Raw genomic sequence first — 21,109 nt, 5'->3', positions numbered from 1 at the left:
ATTATTATTATTGCACGGGAAGCCCCTATTACAAAGCTATACACACAAGGAAATTAATTCTGGGCGTGCATACCGCACAGTTAGTGAATTATATATGCACACGAGTACTGTATGCAATGTGGGTATTTAGACGTGAACTGTAAAATCTACGTGTACGTGTATTTCTCGTAGTTTATCATTTAGAAGTATGTTGAAGGTCTTTCGTCGTACGAACCAGTTACGTGGTTAGCTGACACAGTGTATACGTACAATGGGAATGATACGGCCTGGTAGCACAGAACTGAAATTCTCTTGCGCCTGATAGCAGTGTAGTGCGTTTTACAGTGTAACTACTAACTCCATATAGGTGGCTACAATGCAGAGTAGCAGTTCCCTGGTCCTGCAGTGTTCAATTTTCTTACGAAAATGGACTGTCATATCGTACTTAGTATAGTTTGCGCAAGTAATCGTTTCCGCTGAAATCTAGCAGGCTCTGATCAGGTTCACACGTACGGCGTGTTTGGCTTTCCTGGCAAATCCCGGACTGAAGATCAGTGGCAACGAATGTAGAAGATGGCGAATAAATTGCGCGAATAAATTTCCAACCTCCCCACCTACCTTCCCCACCACCATCATCGCGCTTAAGCGTGTACCTTGGGCCTAATTGATATTTCATTCTTTTATCATTCACTTCCTCCTTTATGCTGGGAGATGAATCACAGACTCACAGTAAAAGACAACTCCGTAGCAGCATTACATTTATCGTTCTCTCTGTCCGTATGTCCGTCAATTTTTCAGTTACTACTACGGGTATCTATGTCTTTGTATGTATTGTTCTAATTCGATGATATAGTTCAACCATGGAGGCAGTGGCGGAGCGTCCATACATTCAGAGGGGCCGGATCCCCCCCCCCCCCCCGACGGACTCAAATGGACTGCTGGCGCCCTTTTCAACTTTTTACCACTTTTTACTTATTCGTGATTATTGACTTTTTTATTGCGCTCTCAAATACCTATTGACATTTGTCACATTTTCATGGTGTAATTTTCTGACAAAATGGCGATGACACCTATCTATTCTTCGTTTATCTGCAAATTAGCAAATTTCCGGCGATCTAGGGAGTATCTTAACTGAAAAAAATCTGTGCGCTCCGCGCCGACCTGTGGTGGCGCTCCGCTTAGTGTCGAAAGCGCCCCTACAGACCATTCTCTCCCCCCCCCCCCCCCATGACCAATACCCCTAACTCCGCCACTGCATGGAGGTAATATATTGCTATGAGTACAGGTCAAGCTAGTCAAAGGGTATGGAATCATTGTAATCAGGCCGCCGAGAGGTCAACAGTGCAAGTGGCTGAAACATACCCGTGTATCTTACGGCTTTTAACCCAGTATTAGTTATACCTTCGTGCACCGGTTTTACCCGGCGAGATCGAGGGGTAGGGAAGGGGGGAAATGAACTTAATTTTACATTAAGGTGACCAGACGTCCCCGATTTTCGGGGACAGTCCGCGATTACAGTGTGCTGTCCCCGATGAACAAGTGTCCCCGAAAATGTCCCCGATTCGTCAAAATGTTCAGGAATTTCGAAAATATCCCACATTATTATAGTAAAATAATTGTAAAAACAAAATTTAGTAACGTGTGCAGTCGCAGAACGGAACTAAACAGTATTTCAGGTGAGCCAGTGTAAAGTGGAAACACTGTTAAAATATGCTAGATCGATCTAGCCTAGCACTCTTTCGTAAAGTAAGTAAATTTCATCTAAGAAAAGCTACATTTTTGAAAATAAAATTGATTTAAAAAGTGCTTCTGAGCATCACCATTTTACATCTAAGCACCTTAGGCACTTGAAAATTTTCCAAAGGGGACACCCCTTCCCTTACACCCCTCCCCCATATCAGTCACGAAATAAATGTCCCTGATTCCAGTCAGGCAAGTATGGTCACCTTATTTTACATATGCCTTGAAGAATTGTCGATTCCAGAGAATATTCAGTTTGGAAAATTACTTGGGTCTCACTTTATACGAGAATTAACTAGTTTACCATGTCCGATCTTATATCGGAAGTGGCGTTGCGACTATAGGGTTAATATCTCTAAATATCCTCTTGCTCTTGTATCTGTGGTGCTTATAGTAATATGCACAAGATAAACAAAATAGCACATTAAAACAAAATATTGAGACAGCTGCCGATTGCTCAGTACATTCATATATCCATAAACAGTACCGTCCTTTCATTATATTAAACTAATTTGAAAGTGTGTTAATTACATACTTAATACACACGATGACAAACAGATATTCATGGACAAAGCGATGTATCGTAGACACAATTTCTAGTTTAGATATAGCTTACTTTCGATTCGTTTATTTGTTTTTCTACAACATTCAATAGTTCAAGTGCACAATATATAAAACATGATATGAACATGCATGAAGTAAAGGGAAGTAAAACTATAAAACTCAGAGGGGCGTGTCGAAGAGTTTCACTTTTGAAAATTTAAGCAAAGGACAGGAAGTTAAGATGCAATAACGACAGGCTGTTAATTATGTGATTAATATTGTGAAGAAAGAAAGATTACATCAATTCATATCTGCCATAGGCGAGCATGGCAACAGGAAATGTCATCTTAGCGATTTTCCTTACTTCGTTATTTGTTCTGATAACATTATTGTTGCATGTCGGCTAAATATCGTACGATCAAATTGCGTGAAAACACCCCAATATAAACAAAAACACGGAAAGAACCATGCTAACGTAACTTATACACAAAACAGGGGTAGAGATACTAAACATACAGGTCTAGTGTGAACAGATATACTATTTCCAGGTCTAGTGTGATCACATATAGACCTACTACAGACTATATAGTGTGGTAGGATACCTGATGATGGCCTTGTGAAGGATGGTATGGTGGGATAACTATAGATATTTAGATCGTTGAAGCTCATATCTTTTTGCGAAGTTCCGATCCGTTTTGCGGTAAAACAGGTGTCATTGGAGTGATGCGGGTAAGCTATTAGGATTTAGGAGTGAGTATTATGAAGAGGTGGCGGGAGGGGGGTGCCAGGGAGGATGGGACCTACCCTGAACTTTTAATGCAAGGTACGATTTACCTGACTTTTTTAACTTATCCGATCGTTTAATGTAAGTTAATTTAAGATGAAGGATCCCAAAGCAGTAGCTTGGTTGGTTCCCAGAAAGTACCAAAGCCGCCGACCCTTAGATGACTTACCCCCTCTACAGTAGCTACCCTTGTCTGTGACGAAACAGTCCTCCCATCAATCCACTTGTCTCCATAACCATAGGCGTAGGAGGCGGGGGCTGGGGGGCTGCAGCCCCCCGATCTTTTTTTGGGGTGAAAATTCGGGCAATATGCTGAGAAATTTTCGGGCATCTACTGAAAGAATAATAATTTGCAATGTGTTTTTCAATTTTTTTGGTGAAAATTCGAGCAATATGCTGAGAATTTTTCGAGCACCTACTGAAAGAAGAATAATTTGCAATGTGTTTTTCAAATTTTTTGGTGAAAATTCGGGCAATATGCTGAGAATTTTTTCGGGCACCTACTGAAAGTATAATAATTTGCAGTGTGTTTTTCAAATTTTTTGCTGAAAATTTGGGCAATATGCTGAGAATTTTTCGGGCACCTACCAGTGGCGGAGCGTCCATACGGTCAGAGGGGCGGATGCCCCCCCTCCCCCCTGACGGACTCAAATGGACTGCTGGCGCCCTTTTCAGCTTTTTACCACTTTCTACTTATTCGCGATTATTGACTTTATTATTGCGCTCTCAAATACCTATTGACATTTGTCACATTTTGTTGCTGCAATTTTTTGACAAATGGCGATGACACCTATTTATTCTTCATTTATCTGCAAATTAGCAAAGCCTGGAAAGGGTCATTTCCGGCGATCTAGGGAGTATCTTTACTCAAAAAATTTCTGTACGCTCCGCGCCAACCTATATGGTGGCGCTCCGCTTCGATAGTGTCGAAAGCGCCCGTACAGACCATTCTCTCCCCCTGACCAATACCCCTAGCTCCGCCACTGGCACCTACTGAAAGAAGAAGAATTTGCAATGTGTTTTTCAATGGTTAAACTTATATTATTATCATTATTGTTGTAACGACTTCCCCAATAATTATAACCAATATGTAAGGGTAATAACACGGAAAATGATTTTATGTTATTGGCATGTGATGTAATAACCGATGAATGCCTATATGATATGCACATTAACATGTGGAACGTGCGCGGAGCGTGTGAAAAGTTTGGTTATATTTTTTCGGGCAAGTCGTTACAGCCCCCCAAATCAAATGAGGCTCCTACGCCTATGCCCATAACCACATAAAACTGACTGGCAACACTTTTGTGAGCAATGGTCGTAAAACGTGTACATATTGTATTTCCCATCTCCACCCTCACTCCACCCCGCCCGTTCTGGGGATCGACAAAGCCTGAAACGTTTGTAAATAGAATAACTCCAAAAGTAATGAATTTAGTACAGTTGGTAGGCCTACTGTATATTATCCCACGTTAGCGAGTACAGTAGAATAATTCGCTTGTTTGCTGCGAAGTTCAAAGGTCATGCGAGGACAAGAGAGGTCAATGTCTGAAAACACTGTAAACACGAAAAGTTCTGAGTAAAGTCGGTTTAAATTTATATATATGGTATGTGTATCCACCTTATCGAGAAATACAACATGTATCTTGTGTTACAGGCCCCTAAGTAATCTCAATAATTTGTATGATTTTTGCAACAATTAGTTGTATTATAAATCAATATTATAGAATATTATAAATTAATCTAAGAATCATAGTATAGAACTGCCTGGTGTGTGTGCATATCTGGTGTGTGCAGAATATTTGGAAAAGTTGAGAAGCTTCTAGAAGAGTTAGAACATTTGAGAACAATTTAGATCATCTCAACACAGCACACATTGGAACGTGCTAGAACATTGGAATGCTGCCAAGGGGACATCCCCTGTGCTATTTTTAGAACACTAGGTGAGGATTTCCTGGAAAGGTGAAGTGACCTTTTGGATTGGTTGAACTGAGCTGGAGCTACTGTAAGATGCTTCTAGAATGGATGGACATTGCAAGATCTTTCTGGACTTGTGAAAAGGCTAAGCACCTGATAATTTGAGATCGAGAGTTTTTAACCATCTTGGCTCCGGGAGTTTAATAGCATCTCGCTCAAGTAAATCCTACAATTCCAGTGTGAGTAAATACTCACTTAGTTTGACAGTAAAGTTATAGCTGTCTTTTTATTAGTGGATTTGCTACAAGTTTACCGGCTTCGAAGTCGCCCATCGTTGTGTAGCCGTCTTCGGTTCTGTGCCAGTCAGCACTACTTATTGTGGCCTCTGAGTTACCCAAGGACAGGAATCCAAGGATAAACAAGCTGCAAGCACAACTTCATTAGTAGTCGACCTCCGGAGTGGAAGTCATCAAGTTGGGAGCTGGATTTCTTCAATATTGGACATTCGTCCGTCTACAAGTTTCGCTGGAATATTCGCCAGGACTTTTGTCACTGCGCTCGCGTCGCGGCACACACCAGGTCGTGAGTAAATTATAGTATAACTTATTAAATCTGTTTTAGTGTAAACTGCTTTGATATTGATAAATGATCTTTGTTTGATTTTAATTACCTTGAACACACAATTAAATAAATACTTATTGTTATATTTAAAGTTAAATTTTACAGTGTATTGTTTAGTCATTTGAGTTGTGAATCCAAGGGGAGGTGTATTCTGGCCTTGATCGAGTTGATCGTAACACTTGTTCAACGTCATTTGAGATTAACAGATATCAAAATGCAATAACTTCAAAACTAAAGTTAGGATGTGCTTTATACTTATTACTGTGCCAATTTGTTTGATCTTATTTTGAGTATAAGAATAATATCGTTTCTTGCACGGAGTTGAAGATGTCATAATACGACAATAGAGGTCAAAACCTGAAAACATTGTAAACAACATCAATCCAAAACTGAAGCTTGGTTGAACGTTATACGGTGTACTTGGATCCGACATATTCAGTGCAATTAATGTTAAGTTGCGGCCTTAAATATAGCTAAGTTCAAGTATATTTTTCTAACATGAATTATTATTATACAAGCCTTTAACTTTCTAGCCGAATGTGAGGTGTCTTCATGGTTGCTGGATACAGCTACTCGACTTGGAAAGAAGATCAGCAGAGCAATGATATATAGTCATATTACATCACATGATACTTTTTCTTTTTAGTTTCGCGTTCAGCTGTGAGCTGTACTACAGACCCTGAAATGTCGTTCCACGCCGACCGTTGCGGTAAAAACATCACTTTATTCGATAATGGAACAATAGCGAGCCGCGAGAACCCAACCGGTGCTTCTTACACAACATTCGGGCAAGGAGTGACCTTCACCAATTCTCCAATTGATTTAAATTCCCCTATCATCGTAGAAATATTAGCAGTGGACCCTTCGTATTCAGGGACCCTTTGCATCGGACTGACCAATCAAGACCCCGCATCATTCAAGCGACTGCCGACGTCATCAGTTCCTGACTTTATGCAGAAGACTGGTAACTGGGGGGTTTCTCTTGAGAATTCTCTTAGGAAGTACGACTGGGTGACTTTAAGGTGTGAAGAGGACAAATCTGTCAGCTTATGCACAAACGATGTGGCAAGAGTAACCTTTAAAGAGGCAGAAGATAATATTGATTTCGCTAAACCCGTCTGGGGTATCATTGATGTATATGGATCAGTTACGAAAGTCCGCTTGATCATTCCAAAAGGTTAGTTCAAAGAAACGCTCATTTTAACTTTTAGACATTTTAATATAGCTTCGTGTGAACGTAGTGAGATCTATGACTTATGTTGAAGAGTAAAAAAATATCAAAGGTCCATGACTTTCGGTCTCCCTCACTACATCATTCTCTTTCCCAAAATACAAAACATAAAACAGGAGCGAAAGGGTTTCACAATTACAATTCTAAATTATGTGACAAGATGGAATCTGTTGACTGAATTGGCTACAGAAATATTTTTATCATTGCCTTTCTATGTTTTCGTTTTGGTAAGGAGGTGGGGGTGGGCGGGGATAGAGAGGAATGCCCAATGAATTTGGAACTGATAATGCCCGCTTCGCACGTGTCTTGAGTTGGGATGGGCCTGAAACCTAAAACTGTACAATTTGCATTATATCTACATTACTGTGTTTATCGTTTAGCTACAGTCTCCAGTAATACATGTCCATCTATCACAAACAACGCTCTGAACGAGGCTCTCCTGTCCTCACGATGTTTGGCGCCACTTGATGTCAGGTTAGTGCTGTTAGGGGACGACTCCGAGTCCGTTCGATTTATCAAGAAGGGTCTGATAAGACAGCAAGGAAGGTAAGATATCCTATAATTAAATATGACTAACAGCTGGACCAAACTTACAATAACATGTGCAGTTTGTACAATTCTTATTCAATTCATCATGTAGGCCTACATATGGTGAATAATATAGTGAATGCATCTGGTGGTTAATAAAACATGTCATGTTGCATTCTGCAGGGATGAGACTGAGCTGGGGAAAAAAAATCTGAAATTTATCGATCGCCGTCCTGTGGGAGGGGTTTAAGGGGAGGGGGTGTCCCCCTCCCCTTGTCAGGTAAGGAGGGCTTAGATGCAAAATGGTGGACTCTAGATGGAATCTATCAGTGGCGTAGGAAGGTACTTTTGAGTGGGGGGGCTGAAGACTGATGGCCGACCTGGGGGAGGGGTCTAAGGGGAGGGGGTGTCCCCCTCCCCTTTGGAATTTTTTGCATTTCCAGGTGGCCTCAGATGCGATTTGGTGCAATATAGCACACTTCAACACCCACTCCATTTTGTAAACTTAATTTTGTATTTTCACCTAGCCTTAGATGCAATTTGGTGCTCCAAATGAGGTTTTTTTTCTCATTTGGAAATGAAAAAGGGGTTTTCAGACTTGCGAAGCGGGGGGGGGGGGGGGGGGGCGGAATGATACTTCCGCCCCTCCACATTTTTCACTGGGGGGGCTGGCGCCCCCCCAGCCCCCCCGGTTCCTACGCCCTTGGAATCTATCACATCACGTAACTCACCAAAAAAGTGTGGAATTTCTGCTTGTATAATTTATCTATTAGCTTTTTTGAACCAAAAAAAGGCTTTTTTGCTTGCTTTGTGCTACTTGATTCCACCACTGGTCAAATTGGGTGTTCCTTCCGTTCACAGTCCAGCATGTTCGGCCAAAAAAAAAATAATAATTAAAAAAAATAATAAAAAATAATAAAAAACGCGAATTACGAGAAAAAACGTGAACATGAAAAAAAAAAAAAAATCGGAAATCCGCGTTTCCGCGGAAGAGTCTCATGCCTGATTCTGTGAATATACACGCAAATTATTGCCGAACACGCGTTCCACCGCTTTGGATACTCAGTAGTAGTATTTCATTACACATTCACACATACCGGACACTTTATCTTTCCGGCTTTATTTTCTTTTCTTGTTTGTTCCGCTTTCTATCAACAGTGGAGACTCGGGTAATTCCACAGGTTTAGCATGCGTCACATTTTGTGAAGACTGGATACCAAAGCTAAAGAGGAATGGTAAGATTTCTGATCATGCGCAGAATCATCAGTAAATTCCTAGCATTGAATTTACAGTCCAAACAATGTGCACCAATCAGGTGATACCTAAAGTAAAATTGAATTATTATAAAGTGAGGGCACTCTTCATTTTATTAAAATAAATGAGTACTCAAAATCGTCCCATTGGTTACATCGTTGTGGTGCTAATTGCAGTTTCCTTGCAATGAGCTCATTCCAAGTGCTTTTGTACTTCAACAATATATTGTGAAGAAAGGATTATCATGAAAACCATAAAACGTAGCTCAAATTTCCTTTTCAGACATAGAGAGACTGATAGAGATCGCATGCGCAGAATGTGTGACGTTTAAGTTAAAAGAAACCAACACTGAGGCGGTATGTATAAACTTTTAAATGTCTTACTTTTCTGGCAATGGAGTGTTCCTTCTTAGCGTCTAATTATAGTTCTACGGGTCACGTGTTAAAGGTATGCAGACCATCTTGTAGGTTATAGATCGCTTTACAGAGGAACGATAAATTTAATCAGCTTGCCCTCTTGAAGTTGTACTTATTTCAAGGGCGTAGGAACCGGGGGGGCTGGGGGGGCGCCAGCCCCCAGTGAAAAATGAGGGGGGGGATGAAGTATCATTCCGCCCCGCTTCGCAAGTAAGAAAAAACCCTTTTTCATTTCCAAATGAGAAAAAAAATCTCATTTGGAGCACCAAATTGCATCTAAGGCCTGGTGAAAATACAAAATTAAGTTTACAAAATGGAGTGGGTGTTGAAGTGTGCTATATTGCACCAAATTGCATCTGAGGCTACCTGGAAATGCAAACAAATCCAAACGGGAGGGGACACCCCCTCCCCCTGGCCGGCCATCAGTCTTCAGCCCCCCCCCCCACTCAAAAGTACCTTCCTACGCCACTGCCTTATTTATTACTCAGTTTCTCAAAGAATAGTACTGCACAATGTAGAGTTTATAGAATAAACATTTAAAACGGGTGTCCTAATGATCCTACTTTCATTATATATGGACGTATTGCGAAGTCGGTGTTCTGAAAGCTATTCGTTCATTTTCTGTTGTCGTATAGGGCCTGTTCTGACAACTTGACAAGTCAAAATACGTACACGCATATATGTGATAGTTCCATAACGCTGTCCATATGTGCATACGACCTTATCTGTCCTGGAATAAAGAAAAAGTAAAACAGCATCAGAGAGGCACTTATACTCAAGAGAATTTTCGCAAATGAAATGTTGACCTTTTTATGTAATATTTATACTACTGCTTCCTTCTATTCCGGCAAAATTGGCTTGAAAATGTTCATTAACAACATCTATTAATCGTCTGTTCTGTAAACATTTATCGACGTTGGTTTGTTGTGACGTCATTTGAGTAGCGTACCGGGGGGGGGGGTGGGGGGGGTCTTCGTTGATTCCTTGCTAGTGAACCTGTTTTATGTAAGACTCAACCGTTCGTAGTTTGAAAACTGTAAACGCACACGTGGAGATAACGCAAGACGCGCATGCGCGACAGTAGGTATTGCGATATGTGAAGTTGATATCGACTCCCCTCTTTAAGTGAATCCTGGACACGGAAGTTGCTTACCCAGATATGTACAGGATAAAATACCGTATGTATAATGTTTCCACGAGAATAATACATTCAGTATTGCCTACGACTATTGTCCTCAAATAATTCTTCTTTTTTCTGTAGAAGAACTCATTAGAACCAATAGCAAGAAAGATACATATAGGTAAGTTAGAGAAGAAACCAAGTAATTGGATAACTTAACTTACCAAAGTCATACCACGATGTTAAAAGAAACTTTATTTTAAAATTTATTCTTAGTCTGCAACGTATTTAAATTCAAGCACATTGAAAGTTTTCATTTTGAAAATAGACCTTGCGTAAAATAAATTGTAAGAGAAATATTAACTATAGTTTACCCTCGATGTTCACCATTACAATTTAGATGAAGATTTAGAAAGCCGAATTTTAAGGAGAGTTCAGTTTAAGTTGCTGAAGACAGCCAATGACGTAACAGAGGTCACAGCTGAAGATGAGCAAGTGAGGTCACGCCTATCGATATGGGAATTCAGTCAAGAATGTCTTTCAAAGTCTTTGCATGAGGTCAGTTATACACGGTTTTACATATTTATCAATCTATTTTAAATTATCAATACTCATAAACTGTTCAATATTCGGTTAGATAATCTATTCATCCAACTGTCCAATGAAAACATGAACTCGTGGCAGGATCAAATTAAGCTGTTTGCTAAGAATCATTGCTCAGTTTGGTTTGTTGTTTACTGTACTGCCCGCTAGTACAGTCATAGCATGACTTTAAGGTTCCTTTAAATGTATGGTTAACGTTAGCATGTAAATTAAATCGAGATTACTTTCGTTTTGTTACAGGTTTTCATGCCAGCTCCCATCACGAACCCAATGACTGTATTGTATATTGTAAACTATGATACTATAGATATCAAGCAAGATAAACCAAGAGAGTCGGTAAGTGTTTCATTCAAATTATATGACTATGTGTAGTATAGATAGATGTGTAGTATAGATAGATGTGTATTATAGATAGATGTGTATTATAGATAGATGTGTATTATAGATAGATGTGTATTATAGATAGATGTGTATTATAGATAGATGTGTATTATAGATAGATGTGTATTATAGATATATAGGTATTTATCCCGCCAAGCATACAAAAATGCAATGGAAATCGGGTAATAGCAAGAGCTCTAAACAAAAACAAAATTGTAAACAACAGACCTATGCAATATACAAACAAACTTCAAAGTTCACTCATAATGCAAAATGTACGAAAATATATAAATGTATATTTGAACAAAAATAAGAGCACACAAATATATATAAATGCACACATATAGAATATAAGTGTGCACAAAGTATAAAATTCTACACAAAATATAAATGTTTTTAACGGGTATGATGCGCACACTCTAAAATAAGTTGGGTAAAACTTTGAACCTGGGCACTTTTTTTTATCAAGAGTTGGGCACGCATGCCGGCGGCTTCACATTCGTAGTAGAACAGTTTTTACGGTGATAAAATCCTGTGGAGTACCTGTGTTCGATATAATAGCATCTGAGACTTCTGAGTGAATGGTACCCACTCTGACAGCCTGTTTGCAAGCATAGAAAGAAATCTAGAATCCAATCAGAAATAGAAGCTGGGAGTTTGAGGTGTTCTTATAATTTAAGATGTAACCGGGAAGGAATAATAGTATTGAAAGCAGAACTATAATCAATACAAAGTACACGGGCGTAGGAACATTTGTTTACCAAATGAGCCAAAGTCTCACTGATGTCCGCAATGTTAAAATAAAGCACTCGAACGTAATTACCATTGGTAGGCTACAGATGTAAGAGCAACTGGTCGATAGTCATTTAAACATGTTTCCCTTCTTTGGAGCCGTAACTATTACTACGTCTTTGAATGACCTAGGTACATCGCTCAAGCTCAATGACTAGTTAAAGATGTTCGTGTAAACTTGGGCGGCTGGTTGTTTGGGTATTACGTAACAGTCTTAGTATACTCTACGTCTTGACAGAAATGTTTATAAGCAGTCACAGTATCATTGAATGAATGCTGTCACTCTGACCATGCATTGAATGAATGCAGGTCCTTGCCCTCTTACCTGATCCCACCTGATAAAAAACAGTCTTACAGCTCATCAATTGCCTCATGAGACCATACTTTAATAGTTATTTTCATAGTATGTGACATTTATAGTATGTGACTATGTATATTAGACAAATATTGTATATGACTGTGTTAAACTAGACATTTATCGTGTACATCTATCATGAATAAACTAGAGATAGTTTTTTACTATGTGTGCCATTAAACATAAAACACAAATGTATGTATGGGCTATATGCACCTTGCAATGATATTTGCGATATCACTGTTATAAAGCAATGTTGATGATACATGTTATGGTTTTGTTTTGTTATATTTGCCAGTTATTTCTCCATCAATTTCATAATACTCTTCGGATGATATTCACACGAGTCTTGGGAGCTTCCGAAGAGACTAATGAACCAGTCCATAAACAGTATCTGTCTCCACCTGTGATTGTTGTAGGAATTTACGATGAAAAGAAATTAGTTGACGGGCAGATCGAGAAGGTAACATACGCAGTACTTACTATTTTCCTCACTTCTTGTATACTTCAACAATATTAATAGTGTTTTCTCAAATTATTGATTCCAGAGAAAAAGGAGATGGTCGCAACATTTTGTTGCCTTCAAATTCGTAATCTTAAGTACATGTTAGATTGATATTTCAGGCAAATAAAAGTATGAAATAGTGTTTTTTTTATCATCATCTCTTAGATAGAATCGTTGATTCGGAGCAGCCTTGAGGAGAAGGTTTACCAGCCACACGTGATCAGTCTGTACCACGCCATCCCCCATCAAGAGCTGGGTGAAATGGACTCCAAGAGCACGAAGATGGTAATTGTCCACAGCAATGAGGTTGGGGGGGGGGGGGTAGGTAGTGGGTAGTAATATCAGTAAGAGGATGAATCGGTGAAGGTTCTAGAAGTAATGAAAACGTAACTCTATGAAAACTTCCAACGACTATATGAAAACTAGCTACAAAAATAAAAACTATTCTGAATGAATTATGACTAAATATAAAATACGCCTACTGCAAAGTATAGAAAGATATCGGTAAAAAGTAATTGATTAATTGCTGTACCTTCCTTTAATAGATCGATGACTTGCGTAAACATATTAATCGAGTAGCTGATGGAGAACTAGAAACGGGAACCATGACGCCAGTTTGGTATCATGTTCTACAGATGAACCTCATGAAGAAACGAGATGGCGGAGTGATGTCATTATCCCCTCCGGAGGTAACAATCACCATGTTTCTGGATCATTCACGATAGGACTAGAACTGGGGAGGGTCAGGGAGTCAACTAACATGTTACGGCACACACATGTTAATTAGTTTTGCCTACATGCGTAATGTGCCGATAGACAATTTTATTGTCTTTCTACTTCACTGTGCCATGCAGTGTACGGCACCTGCACATACCTGTCATTCCAATATCGGAAGCAAAGCCTGTTGTATGCATGACTTAATTACATGCATTAATACACATATCTTTTTAATATGTTACAAGTCTTGTTTTTTTAATTAAATGTATATAAATATGTGTATATATTAACTCAAATTTATGGAATATCGCAGATATAAATTGAAATTGTAGAAGAGTAACAACTTGTGTCTTAATTTTTAAATCATATTTGTTTAATGTTATATTAATTATCAGGTCGATACTTTGTGTACTGAGATGAATAAAACGTTGCCAGATATAAAGAAGGCGCTCCATTATGTAAATGAGGCCGGTGACGCTTTAACTGGATACAACAGTGACGGGCCATACGTCTTCCTTGAGCCAATCAAAACCTTGGACGCAACAGTTAAAGCAGTGACTGTCGTGGATCCCTCGGAGCGTGTAAGTTTATCAGTATACATTATGTTTGTGATCGATTTGTTGTTACCATGGTGATATTATTGCAGCCTACTTACAACCTTGTTTTGGATTGTAATTATTGCAGGCGGTTAGAACAACGTGCTTGTAGTGCTTCGTGTCCGTTTGTCCCACTTATACACTACAGCAGGTTCCAACTATAATACTTTCATTCCAGCTTATTAACTTTTTTTCTACTAATTAAGTAATATTTTTCACTTTAACTTCAAGTTTATCAATGTACTAACTGCATGCATTTTGTGTGTGTGTGTTATGAACAGTGGTCCACCCATGATCGTATGTGGACCAAGCTGAATAAAGAGGGCGTGCTTTCAGAAAATTTGCTGAGTCACATGTGGAAGGAGTGTATCAAAGAGAAGGACTCGCTCCTGGATTTTATGAAATTCCATCATCTCTTGTACGACATAACAGGAAAGAATGAGGTCAGTGTCAAGATACATATTTCAAATATATCTTTTTCAATGGTTTTCATAAACACATATCTGTCAGAGAAAAGCTATTAACAGAGATAATTTCAATAAATATTGATTAACAATTTTTATATGTATTATGGATATTTAATGATAGACAACCAATGGGCAGTGCAGACCTACAGTACCTCCTGATATGCACTCCTCAAGATGATTTCTTGTAATCTATTGTACACATTTTACTAACATATATCTCTCTCCCCATATATATATATACTTACATATCTACTAGAAAACTCGACAATTCCTGATCCCGAGTCTACTTCCGAATCCAGATCCAGTAGAGACACCCAGCAGTGATGATGTCATACTGTTTGTAGATTTTGCTGGGTGCATGCCTGGTAAGGATAAAGCTTCTAAATTTGCTTACAGCAGTTAGTGTTTGAGGTGATTTTGATCAACTTTACAGTGGTATTCAATACTAATAGTCAGCAGTTAAGTTCATATATTAGATTAGCCAGCAGTGATGATGTCATACTGTTTGTAGATTTTGCTGGGTGCATGCCTGGTAAGGATTAAGCTTCTAAATTTGCTTACAGCAGTCAGTGTTTGAGGTGATTTTGATCAAGTTTGCAGTGGTATTCGATACTAATAGTCAGCAGTGAGTTCATTCATTATATTAGTCTTAAGACTTCATTTCAAATAATTAACAAACGTTTGTGATGAAGTTTATCGTAAAATAGTGTTTTTGGACGAAATGTTGAATCCGATTGCAATGATTTAATACATGTTTCTAAAACCTTCTGGGAAAAATCAAAGAGGGTGTCTAAAGTTGATTAAATTCATATTTATTGTTTCGGGTGATATTGCTGAACAACGTACAATTTTGTGCGAAACACCCAATATGAGTAAAATCTGTGAATCTGCCATATAACATTGTCATGTGTATATGCTTCCACTCTAAAAAGAAAAACCGAAAAGAATGAATAATTCCTACCAAACACACGACCAATAAAAATGAACTTGATGTCGAAGTGTGAAATAGTTGTTGTTTGCCTGACTTTGTTCCTGATTTGTTTCCTCGCAGAATACATTTTTACAGAGCTTTGCATATCGATTAGACAATGGACTATTGAAAACGACTGGGGTGGGTCTAGACTGACCAAAGGTCATTGTCATTTCGATATTGAGGAGGATACAGAACTTACACTAACACGTTGTACTTTCGACCAGTCAGTACTAGGGGTAAGTATATTCCATACAGTACGTGGATCCAGGGAGACATGGTACTTTTCAACACCCATCCACCCTTTCAACCACACATTATAAAGTAGTCATTAGCACAACCGTGTGTGCAGACCTATTTACAGTGCTAAGGTATAGTGTAAATTTAATTCAAAATGCTCTATCTCGTAATAAAGTTATATTTTTTCTTAATCCTTTTTTGCAGGGAGGGGGGGGGTAGGTGGGAGCAACCCCACGCCCTGTCACAGAATTATATTTGATCTCAATACACAGTAGACGTCATGTAATGCTTGACAGCTCCATGGTTTGTTCGCTTCTCCTGTCAGATCGCTGGATACTATATGAAATTATTTTACAAAGTTTTTATTTTAGTAAAGCCTAAAATAATTTCAGAGACATATTATGGGGCACTGTTGCCTTCCGTTTGTTGCATGAAACATCTAAGGTCACAGCTCAGCTCATCTAAGGTTATATCATTATATCTAGACAGCTTAGATATCAATCTTGAAAAGGAACTTGTTGCTTTCAAAGTTATCCTGCCAGTGTGGCTGTGGTCTTATAACTTAGATATGTTCGTTGGGAGTGACGTCATTCTAATTAAGGCTATATGTTGCAATACTTGTCATTATGTGATTCTGTAGTATTGGTGATCTCTCCTGTGACTTGAGCTGTGCATGACAATGTATGTTCACAACATGCCTTAAATGACTTGTACCCACAATACCTGTCTAATTAACTGATTCACTGAGCATCAAAGTAAAACCTCATCAGTAGGATTGATATTCTGCAGGATTGCTGCTCTAGTTAGATTTGACATAAGTTTAAACTATATAACCACTGCTAACAGTCTCAGTTACCCTTGGTTTGCGAGGAATGATGTTTTAATTATCAGTGTCTCATTGGTCAAAGTGACTGGACAACTAAATCTACAACACAAACCATTAGGCTAGCAATCCAAACCTCAGCAGAAACTAGACTTTTGATGACCTCACATAACATTATCATGCATTGTAATGCATTAAAAGTAGTGTACGTATATTTGGAACTCTTTCTTTAATGTTTGCCTAATATAACTGTTTAACGTCCTACCAATAGGTTTACATCACATCTTCAGGTGGAAGCAGTAGACCTAAAGCACAGACAGTTTGCAAGGTAAGTGTTTCTGGGAGCATTCTCCATGTAGATTAATTCTCCATGTATTTTTTTCCCACAGACTTATACATTAAATCTTCAAAGTAATGTGGTCTCTTATTCCTTGTAGAAGTTCTAACCAGCTAAACTCTACCCATCACTGGATAGCTGACAAGTTGGCCATTTATGGCACCTTCAGTTTTTCATGTTATGTTCATAAAGATTTTTGCTATGAGACCATGAAGTTCTCATCACTTGTAAACAAACCTCTTTACTCGGTAGTAAACAATTTTCGTACACTGCTCTTGGGAGGCCTAAAATTGTCTAAAATTGCCTCAATTGACCCAAGTTTTGCACCAAATTTACTTCCATTTGTGTACTCTGAAATAAAAATACATCAATAAAAAAACAGGTTTTGATTGATATTACTGTCAGTGTCACATGCAGGGTTGCAAGCCAGTAGAGAACTTACTGTAGCTGTCCAAAAGATAGCTAGGAATTCATATAGAATATACAAGTGTTAAATATCTTTCGCTTGGTTATTGATGTTACAGGTCTGTATCGGTTGATTCATGCCTTCATTTGTCTCCACAATATTTTTTTTTTATTATAAAAACAACTTTAAAATGGACTAGCACAAATGCTGTGAGTGAAATTGATCACAATTGCAGTATACGTAGTAACAATTTTGGTGTTTAAGATTACCGTAATTAGTAACGAATATATGAAGACTCATCATAACATACACATTTGGAGAGACAAGATAACTACATCACCTACATAGCGAGCTCCCTGACCCGAGAAAGCGGTACTACAGATTGTCATTGGGTCTGATCTAATTTCTAAAGCTAGGCTTCAATGTGGCATAAGCCTGCCCTTAATGAAAACCACCAAGTATTATAGTCCTTTCTTTGAGAATCTATAAATATGACACCCGCAAATACGATGGTTATAAAAAAAAATATTAAGAACCACAGGAAAAAGACAGGGCTATTACAAAGAGACATGTGGCTTTAATCATGATACTAAATGACTTTGACATCGAGTAACCTTGCAACTTCTCACTAATATAGGCTTAACGCAAACTAAGTTGTATTCACACAATGCGTATACCGATAGTATGGTAGTAAACAGTACTGTCGGAACCTAACGTTACATCTCACACTTGGAGAAAAAACGACTCATCTACAGCTCAGTTATCCTCACAAAGGGACAAAAAGATATCCTCTGTGAGCTGTAGGGGTCTAAATATAAAGTACACAAATTTCAAAGCTTACCCCCAACTATCTCTCCGATGTAAGTGTAAGAGTCGAATACTGTATCAAAGATTGTGTTAAAGCATGGTATCAGTTACAACTGTAATTAACAGGAACATAAAAGTCTCTATGGAAGGCCAAAATGGCCGCCTGTCATTTAACAACCAATTTTGGTGTCATTTGATCTTCAAGATCTTATATTTGTAACAACACTGTGTCTCAGGTGACTGTCGGCCTCCCTAACATGGTTAGGGCCTATACATGAAATCATAATCCTTATATTTGAAGTAAACTGCAGTTCTTTTCTTTCTCTGTTCACTAGATCAAAGATGAAATTCAGAAACAGTTGAATATTAAAACTTCCAATCGTTGTTTTAAGTCTACCTTCTCTGTAAAGTGTCCAGTTTGTGACAATCTAGTAGATGTAGATGCCTGTCTTCGTAAATCTTCGGTCACGTGTCAAAACAACCACAAGATCCAGACGTCATCCATCCAAAGCTGGTTCAAAGATTCAACCAATGCGGAGGCTTCCTGTGCCGGTAAGCCATGAAATGTGGCGTGGCAGAGCATGTTTGCGTCTGGGTGAGGGGATGTGAGATATATGACATTACTTGAGGGGGAAATAATGCTTCTTCGAAATGCTTCCTGTGTGAATTCCGTATTTAAAATCCATGTATTTAAAGTTTCTGCTACCATAGCCTACACCACTTAAATGATAAAAGGGAACAGTTTATTACAAAATCACAACAAAAGTGCACTTTTGAATGCAAATATGCCAAAGGGTACGTTTCATTACAAAAATGGACACTTCTAGATTATGAAAAGGAGCAGTCTCAGGTGTTCCACACAAATTGGAGAGGCATATGCCCTCTGTGCCTTCCCCAGGCTGCATCGCACCTGTACTATGTAAGGAAATTGATTATTACACAAATATAATGACAGAACACCAAATTTCCGCTTGTAGTATATTAATTTATTAGATATGAGTATGTGGTTAGGGGTAGTGCACCCTTGAATACAGGCTGTGCATGGGGTTTAAACATGCACAAATTTCGTTTGGCACGAACTACTTGCAGAGAACTTTAACTTGGTGGGAAGGATGCGTATTTATACGTGTAATTTAGTTTTTGCTTAGTACTGTGGCATTAAAGTCATTCATGTATTATGGTCAGCGAGTTTCTCTTTGCAAATATTACCACGGTGTGTTGTTCCCTTAGTTTCGCAATTCCTAACGTGGACGTTGTTCATCTAATATAAGGTCCTCGTTATTCTGTTCACATAGGTAAAGATCAACTATTAACAGACATACTGCTGACGGAGATTTCTGCTGAACTCGGCCAAGAATGGAAGGCTTTGGGTCGAATGCTAGGTCTGACCAAAGAAGACCTTTATCACATCCAGGCAGATAACAACCTTAGTGTAGGAGACCAGATCTATGAAATGTTAGCTAAATGGAGAGATACTTCCGGTACTGTTGATGAGAGGAAGAAACTAGACATTCTAACACAAGCATTGGAGGCTGATTCTGTCGACCAAGGAAAATTAGCTGATGTAATCAAAGAAAAGTTAAATATTGAATGATTTTATTCAATGATTTAGTCAAATATTTTGTTGTTCTATTGATCCTGCATAGTGAAAAGGCATCACACGATATATTACTATAATGTCATTGTATTCTGTTAATTAACTTCATATACCACCCAGGGTTGAAAATAAACTGACCGAGACAAGTTGGCTAGTTTAGAGATTGAATTGATGCAAGGATTGGTTCTACAGGGTGTATTTGATACGTTATATATATTGGTATATATATGACCAAACGATATTACTAGAATCTCTGGTGTTTGACCAGTTTTCTTATTTGCAGCTATTGTTGTTTCTCTTACTGTTTTTCCAATGTTTTGTCATTTCTTTCATTATAAAGACCAAATAAGAAGAGAGAACATATAATGTGAACTTGCGGTAACATTCGATGTCATAAAATGATAATTTATTTCACATACGTAAGGTAATTTACGGACATTAATTCTATATACAACATTTCTAAACTAATATCATCTCGTATTTGCAATCTTTGTCATTTAATATAATAGTTTCATTCATTGTTTTGCGAATACTGTAGTAAGAGACACCACGACCTACGTCATAATGGTATCCAAATACATATCTACATAATACCTGACTATTGTACAAACATATTTCAATGTACCAGTACATTTAACAATAAGAATAATAAATTGTCTACATATACTATAAGGTTAATTCAGGGCATAAATCTCTTGTTTTGAAGACTTTGCAGTAGGAAATCTAAAGATCATAGTAGAAAACAATTTTACTCTTCATTTTTATTACCCATATAGCCTAAACAATACCCTTTTATGTACTGCAGTATTTTATTTATGTCTACTTCGTTAGTTGTTAACTATGTCTTTTAATAAATATCATAGTTCACAGAGGTTAGTGCGAGAGCAGGTAACGTTATGTTTCTATGGTAACTTGCCTTTGTTTTGTTGAAAGAAGTTACTGTAAACTAGAAAATAGTCGATACTGTTAAGACAAGATGTCAATATTTGTGCTAAATTTGACTTTCGTAAATGCATTAATCTGGTTCTAAAAAGTTCATGCCTATACTCTATTCTTATTTATAAATCTTTAGTTCTTGTAAAAACCTGCGGATTGTAATATTATTTCTTGCTAGGAATGAATCTTGCCAGTGTTTGGCTGTGTAATCTTATTTTTCACGGATATGTTCAATTTGCGTTAACGATAAAAGCACCATTTCCTAATAAAACTGTACTCTTCTGTTGAGCCTTATCATATATATATATTTTTTTTTGTTTCTTCTCGCTATTTAGCTTCATAGATGTATATAACATGAAAAGGAACTTAATTGACTATAAAGACGTGACATGACAATACACACCATCACAACCTCATGGTATAACACCACACTAATGTAAAACC

The 21,109-nt window shown here is 38.1% G+C and overlaps 1 protein-coding gene across 1 annotated transcript; it reads left to right on the top strand.

Moving 5' to 3' along the window:
• The first annotated feature begins 5,370 nt into the window (after positions 1-5,370).
• LOC139956984 (uncharacterized) lies at positions 5,371-20,895 on the top strand. Its single transcript, XM_071955244.1, has 18 exons — positions 5,371-5,545; positions 6,231-6,761; positions 7,196-7,361; positions 8,502-8,578; positions 8,880-8,953; positions 10,275-10,314; positions 10,534-10,691; positions 10,977-11,072; positions 12,563-12,727; positions 12,935-13,054; positions 13,315-13,458; positions 13,882-14,067; positions 14,364-14,525; positions 14,806-14,914; positions 15,601-15,758; positions 16,854-16,910; positions 18,468-18,684; positions 19,428-20,895. The coding sequence occupies exons 2-18, from the start codon at positions 6,269-6,271 to the stop codon at positions 19,724-19,726; spliced, it is 2,721 nt and encodes a 906-aa protein (XP_071811345.1). The 5' UTR covers positions 5,371-5,545; positions 6,231-6,268; the 3' UTR covers positions 19,727-20,895.
• The last annotated feature ends 214 nt before the right edge of the window (positions 20,896-21,109 follow it).

This window comes from Apostichopus japonicus, chromosome 2 (assembly GCF_037975245.1).
Source record: "Apostichopus japonicus isolate 1M-3 chromosome 2, ASM3797524v1, whole genome shotgun sequence".
Taxonomy (NCBI): domain Eukaryota; kingdom Metazoa; phylum Echinodermata; class Holothuroidea; order Aspidochirotida; family Stichopodidae; genus Apostichopus; species Apostichopus japonicus.
The sequence above is the reverse complement of the archived record's forward strand: the minus strand, read 5'-3'. Positions and strand labels throughout refer to the sequence as shown.